This window comes from Empidonax traillii, unplaced genomic scaffold (assembly GCF_003031625.1).
Source record: "Empidonax traillii isolate 1590-97213 ecotype Southwest subspecies unplaced genomic scaffold, ASM303162v1 scaffold20:size5563877, whole genome shotgun sequence".
NCBI classification, from domain to species: Eukaryota; Metazoa; Chordata; class Aves; order Passeriformes; family Tyrannidae; genus Empidonax; species Empidonax traillii.
In genome coordinates, this window is record NW_020955213.1 from 3,038,108 (window position 1) to 3,055,288 (window position 17,181).

The window sequence follows — 17,181 nt, forward strand, 5'->3', positions numbered from 1 at the left end:
TGAAGGGTGATTTGTTTCCAGAGACATTAGAATATGTTTTGTCATCTCTCCCAGTGGAAGGTGGCCAAATTTTGCAGGCAGGCACATTAGCAGTTGGGGCGCAGGGTGTGCCCAGTGAACCCAGCACTTGGGAATCCTGGGACGGCTTGGGCATCGTGGAAAGGGTACGTGCCAGTGAGTGTGGTGCACTCAGGGCACACTGGGCTTTTTGTGCATGTGCAGATCAGCCTAAGTAGGTCTGACGTTTCCCAAATGTGTCGAGCCCCTGACTCACACGCTGCTGGGTAGGTTTGCACGTGCACAGGGCCCAGCAGATTGCTGGGTGCCCAGCTGGGGTGGTTTCCTTGGCAGAAAAAGAGGTTGCATGTGGAGGAGCTGCATGTGTTTTAGTGTGCTCTCCATAAGTATGCCTGAAAATGAGGAAAGGATGAAGGAATAAGGAGGTGTACTCACTTTCCTTCCTTCTGGACACTTGAGAGTTGTCAGCCAGAACTGTTTTGAGTAGAGGAAGTCACAAAACAAAGGCTGGAAATTCAGGTCCAGAATCCCACAGGTTGGAGAATAAAGGTTAGAGAAGATTTGGGATTCACCCTCTCTTTCTTTTTTTTGCATTGTGTCGGTCTCTAGGTACCCACCTGATGGAAGACTTTGCATGGCCTATATCCATGGCTTGCACTGATGGAGTTAAGAGTATGTTCATGTTGGCGCAGGAATCGGCGCACACAGACGTTACATGAGTGATCAGGTTCCTGCCTGTGTTTGCAAAGCACCAAGTGCATTTGTGAGGCTGTTCAAATAGTCACAGCAAGATCCTGGTCAGGCTGTATAACGTCATTTGGCTTCTGGCATCTGCCAAAGTCACAGTTTTCTGACCAGGAACGAAAGAAAATCACCTTATCAGCCCTGGATGATGGTCGAAGCCTGCGTGGCATTTGCCCTGTCATGCAGATGGTTTTTGAATGTTGTATTGAGTACATTAAATACGACCTGGCTGTCTGAGCTTTTGTGGTTGCTGTATCCTGCATTCTTTACATTACTGAGTTCTGGCAGACCTCTCCCTTTTGATGTTATTAATATTAAAATAGTTTATTCATTGTATTAGGGAGATATCCTTCTAGTCCAGTTCTGATAGGCTTGACTGAGAGGCTCCAGGCACGTCTGCTACCCTTGTGGTGGAGTCAGTGCTGAGCTGGACCAGGGCTGGACAGGAATTGTAGGTTCCCTCTGGAGTTTGGGATGGAGATGACACTGTGCTCTGTAAAGTGTTGTTCTTAATGGCATGTAAACACTGCCTGGATTTCAGGAGGGGTTGTTCCTTCAGGTTAGGGGAGCATATGCCAGCAGTGGGTTTTCTTTCTGTCTTCCTTTATTGCCAAGCAAGTAGCAGGAATGTCATCAGACAGTGCCTTATTGTCTAATCTGTTCACTGTCAATAGTCATTGAGTGATATGAAAAGTCCCCAGAGACTTTATGATGCATTTTCATTCCCAGGAATCTCCTCATAAAATTGGGAGCATTACCAGAAAGAGAAATAGGGAAGCTGCTGCCTCTGCATTTTTCCTCACCCCAGGGCAGGCTGCTGACTGTGCAGTTCTCTAGGTGTGTTCAGGAGTTGGTTGTGATCTGATAAGCCACGCCTGTCTCCTGTCCTGTCTGCCAAGGAGGACATCCATGTATGTGCATCAGTGCTGGCTGAAGGAACCTTTGTTAACAAGCAGTGCTTGCAGTACATGAGACTACCAGAGGGCTTTGCATCTTGTTGGTTTTTTTTTTTTTTTATTTTTAATTACTCCCCCCTGTACTGTGTTTGCCATTGGTGCAGCCGTGCATTTCTGCAGATGTGCTTCTGAGGTCTCCCAGTTCCAGCCTGTGTGCTCTGGACTGGGTCTGTGAATGCTGGTGTTGGTCTGTGATAGGGTGTGTGCCTGGACCTGGTGGTGAAGCAGAACCACAGCTCTCATGAGGTTTGACAAAAATAGTTTTTTACAGTACTATTCTTGGTTTTTTTAATTTTTCCTTTATCTTGATGAAAACAAAAGGAAGCTTCAGCAGGTAGGAGGTTCTTATCTCGCCGCAGAAGCATCTTCTCACTTACTGGTACAGTGAGGGCAAAACCACTACCTGGACCCACCCCTGCCTGTGGGCAGCATTTGCTGTCCCAGTTAGTGATAAAACCCATGTTCTTATTGAATCGTGATACATATGAATATTAAACTTAACTCCAGTCAGCTTTTTAATCAGTCTTAATTGCTAACTTTTCTAAAAAAAATTCTTTCAAAAAGGAAGATAAAGCTGTGACAGAAATAGACAGAAATTTCAAAAAATCTCAGCGTTAATCTCTTTCTTCTATTAAAGACACTGTGAAAGTGTGTAGACATAGATGGAGTTATGCAAAAGATGAGCATTTTGGAAAATGATGTCCAGTATCAGTGAAAAGGAAATGATGAACAAACCTGATTCAGGCCAGTGAGCATGTCCACACTTTACAAAATTGAGCTGGAAATACATTTCTAATTAAACTGGGTCAAACTGTGTGCAAACCAGGTCTTTAAAAATAATTATTTGAAACCTCATTTTTTCCAGTCCTTTGCACATGATGTCATTTGTTTGACCTACTCAAAGTGGATGTAAAATGCTAACAGTGGCATGATGGTGCTTTATGCCTACCCTGCACTCATTTGATTACAGAGTAAATGACAAATCCAAATCATTGCAGGGGAGCCAATCCCTAAAGGTAACTCAATGACTGATTTCAGAACACCTTTTTGTTAGGTAATTGTTTTTCTGTAACCCTTCTGTTACTGAATGTAGTTTCTTGCAGAAACATGTCGAAAATACATATTTCCTGTAAGCCTCAGTGCAAGCATGAAAACACTTTTTTAAGGTTAATGTTAAGAGTAGAGGAAAGGAACCTATAAGTACTGATGAGAGATGGGTTTGTTTATCAAGGTAAATTGTTTAAACTTTTTGGGTTTTGAGGAAGAATTAATTGGAAAAACTAATAAGATACAGTTGCTTGCAAATTTGTCCTTTTTGTGTCTTCCACATCTGACCCCAGCAGTCCCAATTGCTTTGTTGAGCCCTTTTATGTAGCACACACACCCATGGCCCCCATTTACTCCTTAGCCACCACTCTGATGTGGCACAGCAGCTGCTGCCTGTGGCTGTCTGTGCCCTTTGAGCACAATCCCATATGCCCTGGTTTCTTAAGAAACCTGGCTGAGCTTCTGTCTTTGATAATGGAGAAAGGCTTGCAATTCCTTACAGTCCTATTTCCTCTCTGAACCCAAGGGTTCAGAGACTAGAAGGCAGTGCAAAGCACTTGGGAGCTGGGTTTTCTGATACAGTGTTTTCATACACTCTTTGGTTTATTTATTTTTTTAAAAAAGGTTTTGTTTCCAATCGAGACCTAGTTATTTAAATATGTTCACTGGCAGTGCTGTAGAGTTTTAGCTGACCCTGCAAAATTTTCCTCTGGTGCATAATACCAGATTCATCCCAAGGAGCGGTGAGCTCTTGGTGGTGTGTTTTGGCATCTGGATGTGGATGACGGAATATGGAAAAGGAAGTTCTTCTAAAACTTGTGGATGGTTAAACTTTTGAGTAAATTTTATAGTGAGTATAGCTAGACGATGTTAAAAGCAGAGGTGCTAGTTTTTAAAGCTTGTATTGTACATGCAAACCAGGAAGCTACTGGCATTAGCTGGATGTCTTGTGGAATGTTTAGGTTGTTTTGCTGGTTTGTTCTGTTCTTTCTTGACAGCTGTTTTGTGATGTGATGCAGCTGGTTGTACAGGCTATTGGCATTAGAAGGTAAAGGATGCAGATAGGGTTCAGAGCTTGGAAAATGAGAACTGGTTTCTCTCTTGGGTTTGAGACTGAATCACGAGAAGGGTTCTGGTTCAGTTCATTGATACCTGAGGTACCCTGGGCTGAGTCAGGAGATTTCAGTTTTGAAGTTTTGAATATTTCTATATATGTTTCTGTGCCTGTACTTTTGTCCATATTGCCTTGGGCCCCATTGCATTTGGTGTTGAAGAAGTTCACAGAGGTGCCATTGCTACCTGGGAAAGCTTCATGTGGCACACCAGCTGACAAATCCTGAATGAGAGTAATCCAATCAAATCTATATGCCTGTCAGTGTGAGTGTATGTGTCATCAGTCAGAATAATGAGTGTTCTCAGTTTCCATCTGGCCTGCATCTGTAGTTTCATGAAGAGACCAATTTCCCATGGACAGTGAGCTTTGGGTGGCATTTGTGCAGTTCTCACAAATGGAGACTCTGCAGCAATGGCTCAGATTAGTTTCTTCCATCCCAAGCTCTGGATTAAACCTGTGACAGGATCTATGCAAACTCACCTTCTCCAAGAGAGAAACCATTGAATGTACACTTTTCTTTTTCAGTGTAAAATGGGATTTGTTTTGTTTGAGAAATTTGACCTTTTATGAGGCAAGTGCAGATCTAATAAACTCAACACCAGAAATTCCTTTCGACATAGGAACATTAAGATAGGAAAAGCCCTCTAAGATCATAGAGTCCAGTCGACATCAGTGGAGCTAGAATTGCATGCAAGAACCCAAGTGTTAGGAGAATCCATCAGTTGCTGTTGGTGGGAAGTCCTGCAGGGAACCTCTCAGAGGTTTAGCCAGCAGTGCATTGGAGGAGGGCAGGGAGGTCCCAGCGTGTGCTGGGGCTCTGTCTTTGTTTTACCCACACACACAGTTCACTGTGTAGGGCACTACTTTGTCTTACACTGTACAAAATGAACTTGGGTTGTTTAAACAGGATGAGAGAGTGAGTTTCAAAATCTGGTAAAGCTGTTCAGTAGATAATTGCAGGAAAGTCTTAGTACCTCCTGTGACCAGTTCTTCCAGTGATTTGCTGCTGCTTTTGCTTCTTCTGTGCTAGTAATTATTCTGGTCTGCATTGCTTAAGGCTCTGTGGTTCTTCAGCTGTGATGTGTTTAGCGATTTTCTTGAAATTATTCTGCAGGAGTATTTATTTTTTTCCTTCCTCTCAAGAGTTTGCTGTTCATTTCTCTCCTGCTGTGATTGACTTCGATCCCTACAAGTAATACAGAAAGTCAGAAGATACGGCATTGAACAGTAACTGCTTGTGGCTGTTGAGGAACTATTACTGCACATCTGACCTACAGCTGGCTTGAGAGGAGAATCTTTGCCAGCCAGGCTTCTGGTGTATAAAGCTGATTAGATCAGTTCAGAAAAAAATAACACCAAGGCTCTTCATGAATTCAGTTGTGTTTTTTTTTTTCTTTAGTAAAGTGAACTTGGAAGTCCCGCTCCATTTTAACTCTGTTAGAAAAGCAAGGTATACTTCACTTGTAAGAATAATTAGAGGGGTAGTCTGGTTTCATTTTGGAGACCAAGTTAACGCTGAAAGCCTTTCCAAACACTTAAGTAATTTTCCCTTGAGTTTTGTGGACCATCTGGCCAATAGGATTTTGGAAGGAAATGGGAATTGACTGCTGCTGCAAGATCAGTGCCATGTAGTTCATCTCTTACAGAGATCACTCAGAAATCTGGAGGCTGATATATTTTCTCGCAGACTAATCGTGTCCATTAACTCCCTTTTAATTTTTGGAGAGGATTCATCAAATAGAGCCAAAGGAAAAGGCAGTGAGAGTAAATGCTCTTTTTTTCTTCAGGTAAATGCTCTATGAAGACTTTTGTATGTGTGCAAAAATAAGATCTTTCCCTGGGCAAACCTGAGATCTTCTGACTTGGCAGTGGTAGTCAGCAGAGTTTTTGATTTCAGGATTCACCTCAGGTGAACAGAGTTATAGGGAGGGTGTTGACCATGAAATACTGAAAGAAAGACTCCAAAACCCTGAGAGAAACCCATTTAATACCAGATGTTAGTATTGGGCTGTCCTGTGCTGTGCGTGCTGTCTCCCACAGTCATCTGCAGAGATGTAGACCCACATGGTATTGCAATCTGTGTGAGAAAAGCACCAGCAGAACTGGAATGAAAAAGTAAATCACCTCTAAGGTGGTTGTAGCTCTGTCATCATCTAGGCTGTAACTTGCAGTCTGAGCTGTATACCCTGCTTGCCTCAAAGCCTTTTAAAAAAACCCAAGAACACAGTTTTAACCTTTGCAGAACCTTGTCCATGTTCTGTGTTATATGAAAGAGAAAATTCAACTATGTTACGTTGTTCACAACAATGAAGGATTTTTAAAAATTGAGTGATATAATGGCTGAGAGCTTACTGTGCACACAAGGTTATGGTTATGTGGTATAGAAGGCTAATAAAACCTTCCTTTATTAGCATGTGTCTGGGAAGGCTGCATTACTGAAAAAGTTAACAGATGACTGTCATAACACGAGGTTTGTAATTGCTGTGTGCAGCTTGACCTTCAGAGCTTTGTGAGCCAGAAAACCTCCCTTTGAGGGATTCCTGCTCTGAAAGTCTGACCACCCATCAGCTGACCTCCTGCAGTCGAGCCCTGACTTCCTTTCAGCAGGATGGGGCTGGCAGGACACATTTAACTGCTTGTGACTTCATCCAGCAGAGATGTGCTGCGTACAGGTTTTCTCTGGTGCCCTGTATTTCTGTAAACAGAGGCATGTGAGTCAGGCAGTGAAAATTCACTGGGGTGGAGGGCTTTGTACCTCTCTCCGGACTTAGTTTCTTGACAACCCCTGTTCTGCAGAATAAGAGCCTTGCAAAGGCTGAATAGACTTTCATTGGCAGTGGACCTTTGCTGTTGTAAATCATCGCTGAGCTCCCCAGGTGGTGAGCAGGACTGGCTCTGGGCCAGGGCTGTTCCAACCCTCCTGCCCGCAGCAAGAGGAGCTGCAGGGCTGTAAACACCCCCCATTCCCATGGCCCCACATTCCCACTGCCATGTGCTGGGCAGCCAGGGTCCCTGCTGCTGGCTGCAGAGCCACCAACCCAACATCCCCAAGGCAGAACACCCATTGGAGGAGGAAAGCCTCCGTATCCCTGGCAGGAGTAGCAAACCGTGATGGGGTGTCTGAAGCTGGAAACTCAACAGCATTTCAGCAGATGTGAGGAGGTGTGACAAATGCCAAAGCCCAGGATGAATAGCAAGGCTGTTGAAGCTGCTACTTATGCAAATACTGAAATTTAGGCTCAGTGAAAGTAGGTTTTATAGCCCAATAAATGGAGTGTGAGGAAAATGGGATAACTGCACAACTTGCTTGTCAGACCTCTCCTCCCATTCACTGTGCTGCTCTCTGAGTTACTCTCTTGACCCATGTATGGCCCCAAAATGTTGCCTTTCTTTACTTGCTGGCAGCAACTCCCACTCAGGGACCTTACTTTTCCCTCTGAATTCAAGCACCTGGATGACTTGAAAAGGGGAGAGCTGGAGTTTCAGTGTTGTCACCTCAGACACTCCTGAAGTGTCTCCAGATACTGATTGGACCAAATCGAAGTTGGTGGGAGTTTCGTCCTTCACCAGGAGCAGCTGTGCCTCTGGTAATCCTGTGTATCCCCAGCTAGGCTGACCCTGAGCACGGCAGTGGTGGCAGCCCGAAGGTTGTTTTTCGAGGTGCACAATGCACTGTGTGCTGCGGCTCTCGATTTCCTGCTGCCACCCACCACAGCCTACCCTGGTTTTACCTGCCCCAGGAGAAATGTTCCTTCTCTTCCTTCTTGCACATTGTTGACATTGTTCAGAAACTTTAAATAGCAGTTGAATATCTAAAGCATCAAGTCTGCGTGTTAGCTGAGTAAGCAGAAACCACAGGAATGAGTACTTCCCTCCAAATGAGCATGGAGCTGCAGAAGATTACATGGGATTCTGCTGCAGACACCACCCTTTTCAAATAAGTAGAGGACAAAACTCTTCATATTATGACTAGCACAGTGTTTTCAAAAGGGGTGAGTGCTTTGCTTGATCTTGCTGATCAGCATGTGAATGATCTGTTTGGGGAGCAAGTTTCAGCATCCCAAAAGATCATTCTCTAGTCCAGTCTCATACAAGTATGCAGTAGCCTTGAGTGGTTCATGTTTTGCATGAGGATGGTAATCTCTGATCAACTGAACATACTGATACTGAAAAAAAATGTAGGTACTCAAATATGTGTTTGTGAAAGAGCTTGAATTTGCTCCTTTGTTTCATTTTCTTTTCCCACTGGTCTGCCGTCAGACACAGACAAACATTAGGCAAAGCAAACAATCTGCGTTTCCACTTGTACAATGGGAGGAAATAGGAACTGAAAGGATAAAAAAAAAAAAAAAAAAACTGGACAGAAAAACTACTTCTGGTGCCTCTTGGGTTTTACAGTTCATGAGGGTTGTGGTACAGACACTTGCAGTGGGGGCTTTTCCTCCAGAGACCAAGGTGGTTTGATCTGGTACCGTTAAAATGACCCTTATCCATCCCTCCCTTCTAGACAGTGTGGACATGGGTAGAATTTTAAGTGACTGGCAGAAGTTGTATTTTTCTAATCTCTTCTCTTGGCTAACATGTTGCTATTTTAGTGTATGGGAAGTCCTCCTATACCACTGCCAACTTGTTAATCTTCTGTAGTGTTATGAGTTACAGAGATATTTTTGTTTGTTTAAGCATGTGATACAAATAGGGGCCCTGAGAGAAATTCCTGACTTTTTTTTCTCAATCTTACCACTGAAACATCTTAAACTTCATTAAAAAAAAAAAAAATTCACTTTTAATGAGTGCAAAATAGTTTCTCATTTCTGAGATGAGGGGGGAGATGCACACAGTGGGAGGGATAGAATGACTATTCTAAATAGAAATAGAGCAGTGGTGTTTTCTAGGAAATGAATTTGTTTTTCACTCAATAGTCAAGTAATTTTGCCGTATAAATTTGATAACCTTTACAAAATAACCTTTTTTTAAATTTGGAATACAGTATAATATTATTTTTAAAATAATCTTTCATTTCATTATAAATAGTATATGTCCTTAATATTTCTTCATTAATGTAACAGGCTTTGTCTAAAGTACACTGTTATTCATTGCCTTTCATTCTTTTTATATATCTATGTGCAGACAGGTTAGAGTTTACTGTTGATGTTTTGCAACCCAAGTTCTAGGGTATGTGAATTAACATTTTACATCATAGTATGGTCCGTACTGAAAGTGGTAAATTTGAGCTAGCTTCTTAGAACATAACTAATCATAAAACAAACATAAACAACATAAACCTTGAAGAACACATCTTGGTTATCTACAGTGTATTAATATTTATGCTGTTCATCAGCAGTGGACAAGGGTGATATTTTGTAGTATATAGGTGTTTTAGATGATATTTTGTAGTTCAATAGTGTTTTGCCTTCCCTATTACGTGATATCATGGGTCAGTTCTGAAAGCACTTTTAAGCTGGACTCAGTCAGACAGTCCTGTTTCATCCTGAGGGATTGGATGGGCAATCCCAGTGTTGGATTGTCTGAGAACAACAAAGGACCTTTGTGTTGGGAACGGTGATCTCAGGAGCTCCTGCTGAGGCTGCTCTGTGCTCTTCCTCTCACTAGCACAGAGTTGATGGCATTAAAGACATCCAGAGGGTGTTAAAAGAGAATAGGGAGTAGGAAATTCAACACTTGGTTATGCTGCCCAAGTGGTTTTTGGTGAGACCTAGGACTGTCTGGAAATTGTGTGCCAGATGTGGGGGCGAAAGGGCAAATGTGTTGCATCCACATGGTCAGCGTTTAGGCAACACAGCTGGGTTGTGGTTTTACGGAAGTCCCTGCATCCTGCACTGCTGGCATGAAAGCTGCCACTTACAAGGAAGGGAGGGTGTGCTCCAGCTGGGAAATGGAGCTGAGGAGCTACCCTAAAGGTGACCTGGAACAGCTTCCAAAATCTCAGCATCTCCCAGTATCACAAGAAAGAAAAGAAAAGAAATACTCTAAGGGAATACAAGTCTTTGATTTACAGCCCTGAAATACAACAGACATCCAGAGATGATGTGGCAGAAGTGCCACCAAAACTTTATAATGTCAATCAGAGTAGGCTTTCTGCAGCCTGAGTTATGTGATTAAAAGGACGAAGCTGGAATCAAAATGATAGCTGCGTCACTACCTTGTTGGTGTCCTGAGCTCTTCATGGGGGGATTAGGAAAAAAGAAAAAGACTTTCTGAAACTGGTGCTAATCTGTCCAAAGCTGATGTGGGTTAGGGTGGGTTGGGGGTTTTGTGGGGGTTTTTTTGGTTGGTTTTTGGTTGTTGTTTTTGGTTTTTTATTTTTTAACTATCAGAATTGAGGTTGATTACATGTTATAGTCTACAGTGATCATTGCTGATCATTCCTGAAATCCGGCACTAGAATTCAGTGCACGACTGGCCCTTAACTCTGCCTTGGGCCATTAACTTACAAAAACAAGCTATAAGCTCCCAAACTCATAATTAGTTCTTCCGTGGAATTTATTCCTGTCCCTTTTTAAGGTCTGCATTACTGCTGTATTTTTAGCTGAAGAGCTCTGACCATGACTGCAGTGGGTCATCTCCTGTGGTACCAGTTGCTGAGTTGAGGATTATGGATTGCTCTTGCTGATAGAGCTCTCCTGTGAGTTGTGTTCTTGGGTGACACTTAGCAGCACCAGAACACTACAGGCCCAGGTGTGCAAGCCCTGACCACTTGTTTACTTTGTCAGGTCTGTGAGAGACAGCAGGATGTCTGTGTCTTAAGCTGCAGCACCAGAGCAGCACATCTGCAGGTTTTATGTTCTTGGGGTTCTCCTGCTGTGCTGACCCACTGGGGAGCATGCTGCAGCTCCATGGGGGCTGGCCTTGCCTGCCTGCAGTGTGAACAGGCAGAGCTTGTGTTCCCAGTCTGGCATGGGGGCTGATGATGGCAAACACTGCTCATCTCCTCTGAAGAGCTGGATCTTAGTAGAAAAGCCATGTGTAGGTGGAAAGGGAAGCAGAAGGACCATGACTTTGTTAAGGTCATGCAGAATAGGACACAGGGTTTCCTGGATCCCTGTGCAGAGCATTGTTCACTCAGTCCATAATCTCTTAAAGGCTTTTCTTGTATTACCAGGATGGAAAGGGTGGAGAGGAGAGGGGCAAAAGGGTGGGGTCCTGTCCCACAGGACACAGCAGACTGAGCTGGCAGTCTACCAGGAACCGCAGGGCCACACAGATTTACCCAAGACGGGCTCAAACTTCAAAGTTCATCAGTGGGTTTTGAGCAGGAAATGTGCTTGCTCAAGTTCACTTTCGGTAAGAGCTTGCAGTGACAGCTGTGCATTCACCTCGCTCCCAAAGGGTGGGTGGCCGCAGGCTGCACCCGTTATCCCATAATTAGTGCTTCTGGGTGAGGAAGACCTCTGGCATCTGAAGTCCCACACCTCCAACAGCCAGATCTGGCTTTCCAATGCAAACATACAATATCCAGAGAAGGTCCCAGGAGTTAAGGTTGTGGTATCTGTCAGCTTTCAGAATTACAGTACTGTGAAGGGTCACCTGGGAACCCCACACTCTTGTGCTGATGCTGATGTGTCTGTGCCTGATGGCAGAGTGTGTTTGATGTGAAATTGCCCTTCACATGGCTGCAAAGGTACAAACTGGTAGGTGTCCAAATCTTCTGGTTTCTAGGTGGGATCTCTGCACATAGGCATCTTGCAGCCTCGTGCTTTTTAACTGAGGTGGTGCTTCTGGTTGCAGGCAGAACACGGGCTCAAACAAGGACTTTTTCACAGCTTGGGCTGCCTTGGTATCCTGCAGCAGGCAGTTCCTGCCCTTCATGTGCACTTCTTCCTGCAGCGGTTAAATGGGGACAACTCCATCAGACCCAGAAACACGTGGTCCCTAAACGAGCGCCTCTTGCCAAAAAGGAAGCGTGTGATGGGACTGCCGTGGGCTGCCTTGGCATGGTGTGCAGCACTTAACAGGACAGCTGGCTTCTCTCGTCTGGACTTGCAGTTGTCCACTCCAAGTCTGTCGGAGAAGCTGATGGGAGCTGTTTTCCACACCTAGAAAGAGAGATATGTGTGGGATCTGGGAGGGAAGCTGTCCAACCAAGCGCTCTGCATGTGACCTGCAGCCTTTACAACCTTATTGGGACCTTGGCTTTCTTCTTGTAATCATGGCCTGAGCCAGGGACTGTCCAACATTTTTATTTGGGCCTAACAAGAAAAGGTGTTATATGTGGCTGAATGCATAATTTTGTAAGTGTACTTAATTCCTGTAAAGGCCCTTTGTCAGCTAGTAGCTGATGGCTAATGCTGCCATTCTTGTTTGATGTAAATAGAAAAGAACATGTCTTGACCCCTGGTAGAGGGCATAGATAAGCAGTTCCTGTATCTGATTGAGGTAAAAAGATAAATACACATCCAATAGAAATAGCACTGAGCACTCTGCCCTTTTCCATGTATCTCTCCCTGCAGAGATAATGCATAGTTGGAGCTCATCAGAACCAGATCTTTGGCATAAAGCATCCCCATAAGTCTGGCTGCAGTGAGCAGTATGCAGATTTGAAAAATGTGTGTGCTGGCTCCAGGTTTGCTGAATGTTACTTTAGTGACTAGCTGGCAGCTACAGCAGACTTTATACGGAAATATTTTCTGGAGGAGTCCAGGAATTTAGCTGGAATCAAAGCTAACGAGAGAATTTTTTCCAACTTGGATACCTCATCAAAATGAAGGGAGGAACTTCGATTTTAGAAAGTCAGTAAGCTTCAGAATTTTTGATGTCTAAGCTCTGTATGAGCTTGATAGAGTTTAATGCTATATTCTTGGGTAGGAATATGGTTGACTTGCAGATGGCTGTTGAATGTTTTGGCTACATTCTCCAGAGCTGAAACTTGCTCTTATACTGAGCCTTTGGGTGAAAGATGAAACCTTTTATGAGGGAAACTGGCCCACAGACCATTCCAGCCCTCTACTCAGTTTCTGGGGAAATGTGCAGGGGAGGATCTTGAATCACAACAGGCTGATTCCCTTTAATGTGCAGGAGAGGATGGGTAGGGGCAGAGGGCTCAGAGAGCAATGCCCTTTGTTCTTCCTCACATTTTTTATTAAATCAGTAAGGGTGAACTTCTGCATATCTTGTCACTGGAAGTGAGTCTGTTGGTCTCATTTGCTTGGGAAGCAGTTAAAACAGCCAGTTTTCTCAAAACAATTTACACATGCTCAACTTAGTGGCTTCATCAGAAGCAGCAATGTGAGAGTTTCCATGAGCTCTGGCTAACCTTGAGATTTATTGATAAATGAAAAAAAAATAAGGGTCCAGGCCCTGAAACCTTTCCTTGCTTGGGCACTGGTCTCAGCGGGTTAATAAGAAGCCCAGGGCTGTTTGGTGCTTTTAGATATGTTAAAGAGAATTAACTTGAGACAGTTTGAAGTCATGCGGTGAATTCTAGCACTGGATTTTGGGAATGATGTGTTTCATTGTAGATTATAGCATTTAATCCACATCAATTCTGATAGTTTGAAAAAAAAATCAAAACCAAAAACCCTCTCTATGTTTCACTATAGTTATGAAAATTAGTGTTGATTCTTTACACCATCCTTTGCAGAATCTACAGCAGCCCAGGAGAGACTCACTGCTTTGATGGGTTGGTTGCTGGTGACCTGTGGTGGCCAGAGGCATGGAATTACCAGCATACTTGACTCCAGACAAACTCTGGAGCGAAGTCAGGGTGCCAGCGTGTTGAGCATGGCTGTGCTTTGTGGAAGGCCTTCTCACTCTGCATTGCCAAGACATTCAATGCCTGGAAGCATTTGCAAACAATGGCCTCCAAGAAAGGAGCTGTGGCTGTGCAGAGGAAGCTCAGTAACGGGGATTGACGTCAGCAGGGATGAATGCCGATGAACACCGGCATCTGTCGGGATAGCACTGGTCACTGCCCATCCACACTCACCCACTGAGGCTTGTGGGGAGAGTGCACCCCATTTGTCTTCCTCCTGAGCTCTGTGATAATACATAAATCCTCTCTCTTTATGAGAAAAAGCTTTGCAATCCCAGGAGTGCTTCCGTGGAAAGAGGACACTTATAAATATACAAAAAACTCAGCAGGATTTAGTTTTTTGTAAAAGGAATCATGACTGTGACATATCGCCTGAGAACGAGGAATCATTTTTCTTTGATGCAAAATCGCTTAGTCTTAGAAATAACACTTGTATGCAATTTTGTGCAGATAGGACCTGGGTTTTAAAATGACATCAACTCAGCTTTTAATTTTGCAGGTGTAAATTGCACCTGCAAATCATTTTGTCTGCAAACTGCAGCATTTCATATTTGGTTTCCTGATTTCCCGTGGCTTCCTTAACTGATGTCAGTTAGTTATTTCAATATACAGCTTTGCAGGCACTACTGTTTCCGGAATAAAATTGCAGTCTCAAAGCTTCAAACCCATTTCTGAACATTTCATGGAAGTGAAGAGTTAGGACATATAGCAAATCCACTGTTCATTCAAATCTTTTGATACTATCCTCCAGTATGAGATTGCTGGTTATCATGGCAAAAGACTACACCTGCGGTATCTGTTGAGCAACTTGATCTAACCAAACCAAGAAACTGCAATTTACAGCAAGATTCCCGGTTGTGTTTCCTAATACATCTTCTTGTTAATCACATATTGTCAGTCTCAGTAGCAAGTTTGGTCTTTAAATAGCTTTATTTCCTATTACCTCCCTTTTCCTACCTCTCTTTTCAAAAACAAGCCAATTACCCAGTCTGAAGTTGCCAGTTATTTGTTGCTTAATAGTGACTGGGAAGTGTGGGCGTTTCACTCGTGCAGTGTGTACATGTGTGGGCACCTACTCAGTCAAACTGGGTGAGTTCCTCCCCACCACCACAGAAGATGATATTTTTAATTTCAAAGCCCCTATATACTTTTTGGGAAGTAGCTGAGATATAGTTAGCTTGGTTGCAGTAAGAATTTTAAAAACTAAGCATTTCACAGTAAAAGGCATTAAAAAAAAAAAGGCAAAAACTTACATAGAGCTTTAGTTTCTTTGCATCCACATACAGTTTTCCAGATTGATGCACTGAAACCTGGAGTCTTCCCTTTACCCTGAGGTGTACCAGGACATGTGGGGGGTCGAGGTGGAGGACACATCACCAGACTTCACCTTGGTAGTTTTGTATGACCAAAAGGTTTTTGGTACATAGAATCATAGAACAGTTTGGGTTGGAGGGGATCCTTTATAGCTCATCTAGTCCAACTCCCTTGCAACGAGCAGGCACATCTTCAACATGACTTTGAACATGCCTGAAAGCACTTACTCTAACCCAGTTGTTATATGCCTAATTTGTTGCTGTATTCATAGTTTACCTATGTGTTTTACTTACAGTCTTTTGTTATTTTAACAGGGTCGTCATGTTAAGACTGGGCAGCTAGCAGCAATCAAAGTGATGAATGTTACTGAGGTGAGTGCTAAACCAAAAATAAAAAAGGTTGTTATGAAGGTGCAATGAAAAATAAATAATCAGATCATGAGAAGGTGGATAGCTTATAAAAGAAGATCCTGTGGTATAAATTATGCTTGCTGAACATTGGTTTGTGTATAAAGTACTGAGAGATATTAACACAACCAGATTTTTCAACTATACCTGACCAGTGGTGACAAAGTGATAAGGGAATGCACTGACATATATTTTGGTGGCAAATAATAACAAAGAGAATAAGTCTCTTGCTGCTTATTTCTAGTTGATTATCTGTTTCCAGAGATAGCAAGTAAAAGATTTCCTGTAGCTCTGCACTGCCCCTGCTGTGTTTCATCTCATCCTATCCCCTCGCCAGCTATTTCTCAGAGTAGCTGCCCTGACAGTCAGCAAGCATGAACATGTTAGAAATGCAAATGTTGCACTTTTTTATTGTGATTTGACAGATGAGAGAACGAGACAGTTTAATTGGCACTGTCCCTGCTCACATTTATAAAGTGGTGTCACTGCTGGAACAGGGTGTTGAAAAAGTTGCTAAATATTGGATTTTGTTTATCCTTTGAAGAGCACAACCCGTAGTGGGTCTGTCAACAGAGTGTGAGGGCTGGTCAAAGATGTCACTTGTGGGCTGTCATGTTAACACCAGTGACAGTCCCTTCCTTGATGAAACAATTGAAGAAAAAGCTGCAGGAAGGGAACCTTGTAAAGATTTCCTTCCCTTAACAGTTTCCTTGTATGCAAGTATCAAACTGTAGCATGCAGTAATGCCTTCTTGGTTGGAAACAGAATTTAAATGCAGCACAAGTATGTGATCCAGCTTCAGGAATCACCTTGGTAATTGCATGGTTCTGGGAGCAAAAACCTGCTGCTTAGGTCTGATTTGCTGCTTCCTTGCAGGTTAAAGAACCAGCAAGGAACAAACAACCCCCCAGTATGATGGGGAACCTGTCCCATTGCTTGAGGGGTAGTGGTAGCAGATCATGCTGTTTTCACATTGGGTCATGCAAAGATTTGGGAGTTGAGTGGGAACCATGTGTGTGCAGCTGCTCAGAGGGGTTTTCCCTGGTGTTTGTCCCCCACTAAATCCTGAACAATTCCAGCTCAGCTATTCTCACGTGTTTCTGCTTTCTGACCTTGGCTCAGGGGGAATGCAAGGCTTTCTGCTGTTATTTCCACTTTCCCAGTGAGGGGTGGGCTGTGTTCCTGCTGCTAGGGCACAGGGCTGGCATACCTGCATTCAGTCCCTTCTGCTACTTCTTCTACATCAGAATCACCAGAAGATTCTGATTCTTTCACCAGATCTACAGGGTTTCTTTTTCCAGCAAGAAGTCATTTTATCAGAAATCGCCTGACCAGCTGCAGCTGTGATTGTTCAGATTTGGGGCACACCAAGAGCTAAGCAAATCTGCCCTTTGCTGTCGTGAGCTGCATGCCCTGGGCCGGATTCTTAAAAGCAGCAGGATGCTGTGGTCATTGTGGGATCCTCTGGACATCTGTCAGGAAGTGCTGCTGTGTTGTGTTGCGGGGGGAGCCCTTTGAAATGGTTAAAGGGGAGCTGATGGCAACGTGTGCTCATGTGCCTCTCCATGCAGGCTCTGCTTCCTGTTATTTGACAGAGCCAAGCAAGCAGAGAGTGCTTGCAAAGAGATTGGATTCTTGCTGCTTGTCTCTTCAGCTGTTGGTGGAGGTGATCACAGAGCTCTTCGGCAGCACATCATTCTCTCTCTGTCTTTGCTTTCATTCTTTGTAGAGAGCAAAATAACATTTAAATGTGAAACTTGTTGTTAGACCTGCCTCAGTACTCAGGGGTCTCTTGGTGCAGTATTTATCAGC

General features: G+C 43.6%; 1 protein-coding gene across 2 annotated transcripts in view; it reads left to right on the forward strand.

Moving 5' to 3' along the window:
• The window catches only part of NRK (Nik related kinase), a 91,054-nt gene that overhangs the window by 14,447 nt on the left and 59,426 nt on the right, over positions 1-17,181 (forward strand). For both annotated transcript variants that reach the window (XM_027898911.1, XM_027898920.1), the window contains exon 3: positions 15,277-15,333. In XM_027898911.1, the coding sequence (XP_027754712.1) occupies positions 15,277-15,333 (57 nt within the window). The remainder of the gene's footprint in view (positions 1-15,276; positions 15,334-17,181) is intronic.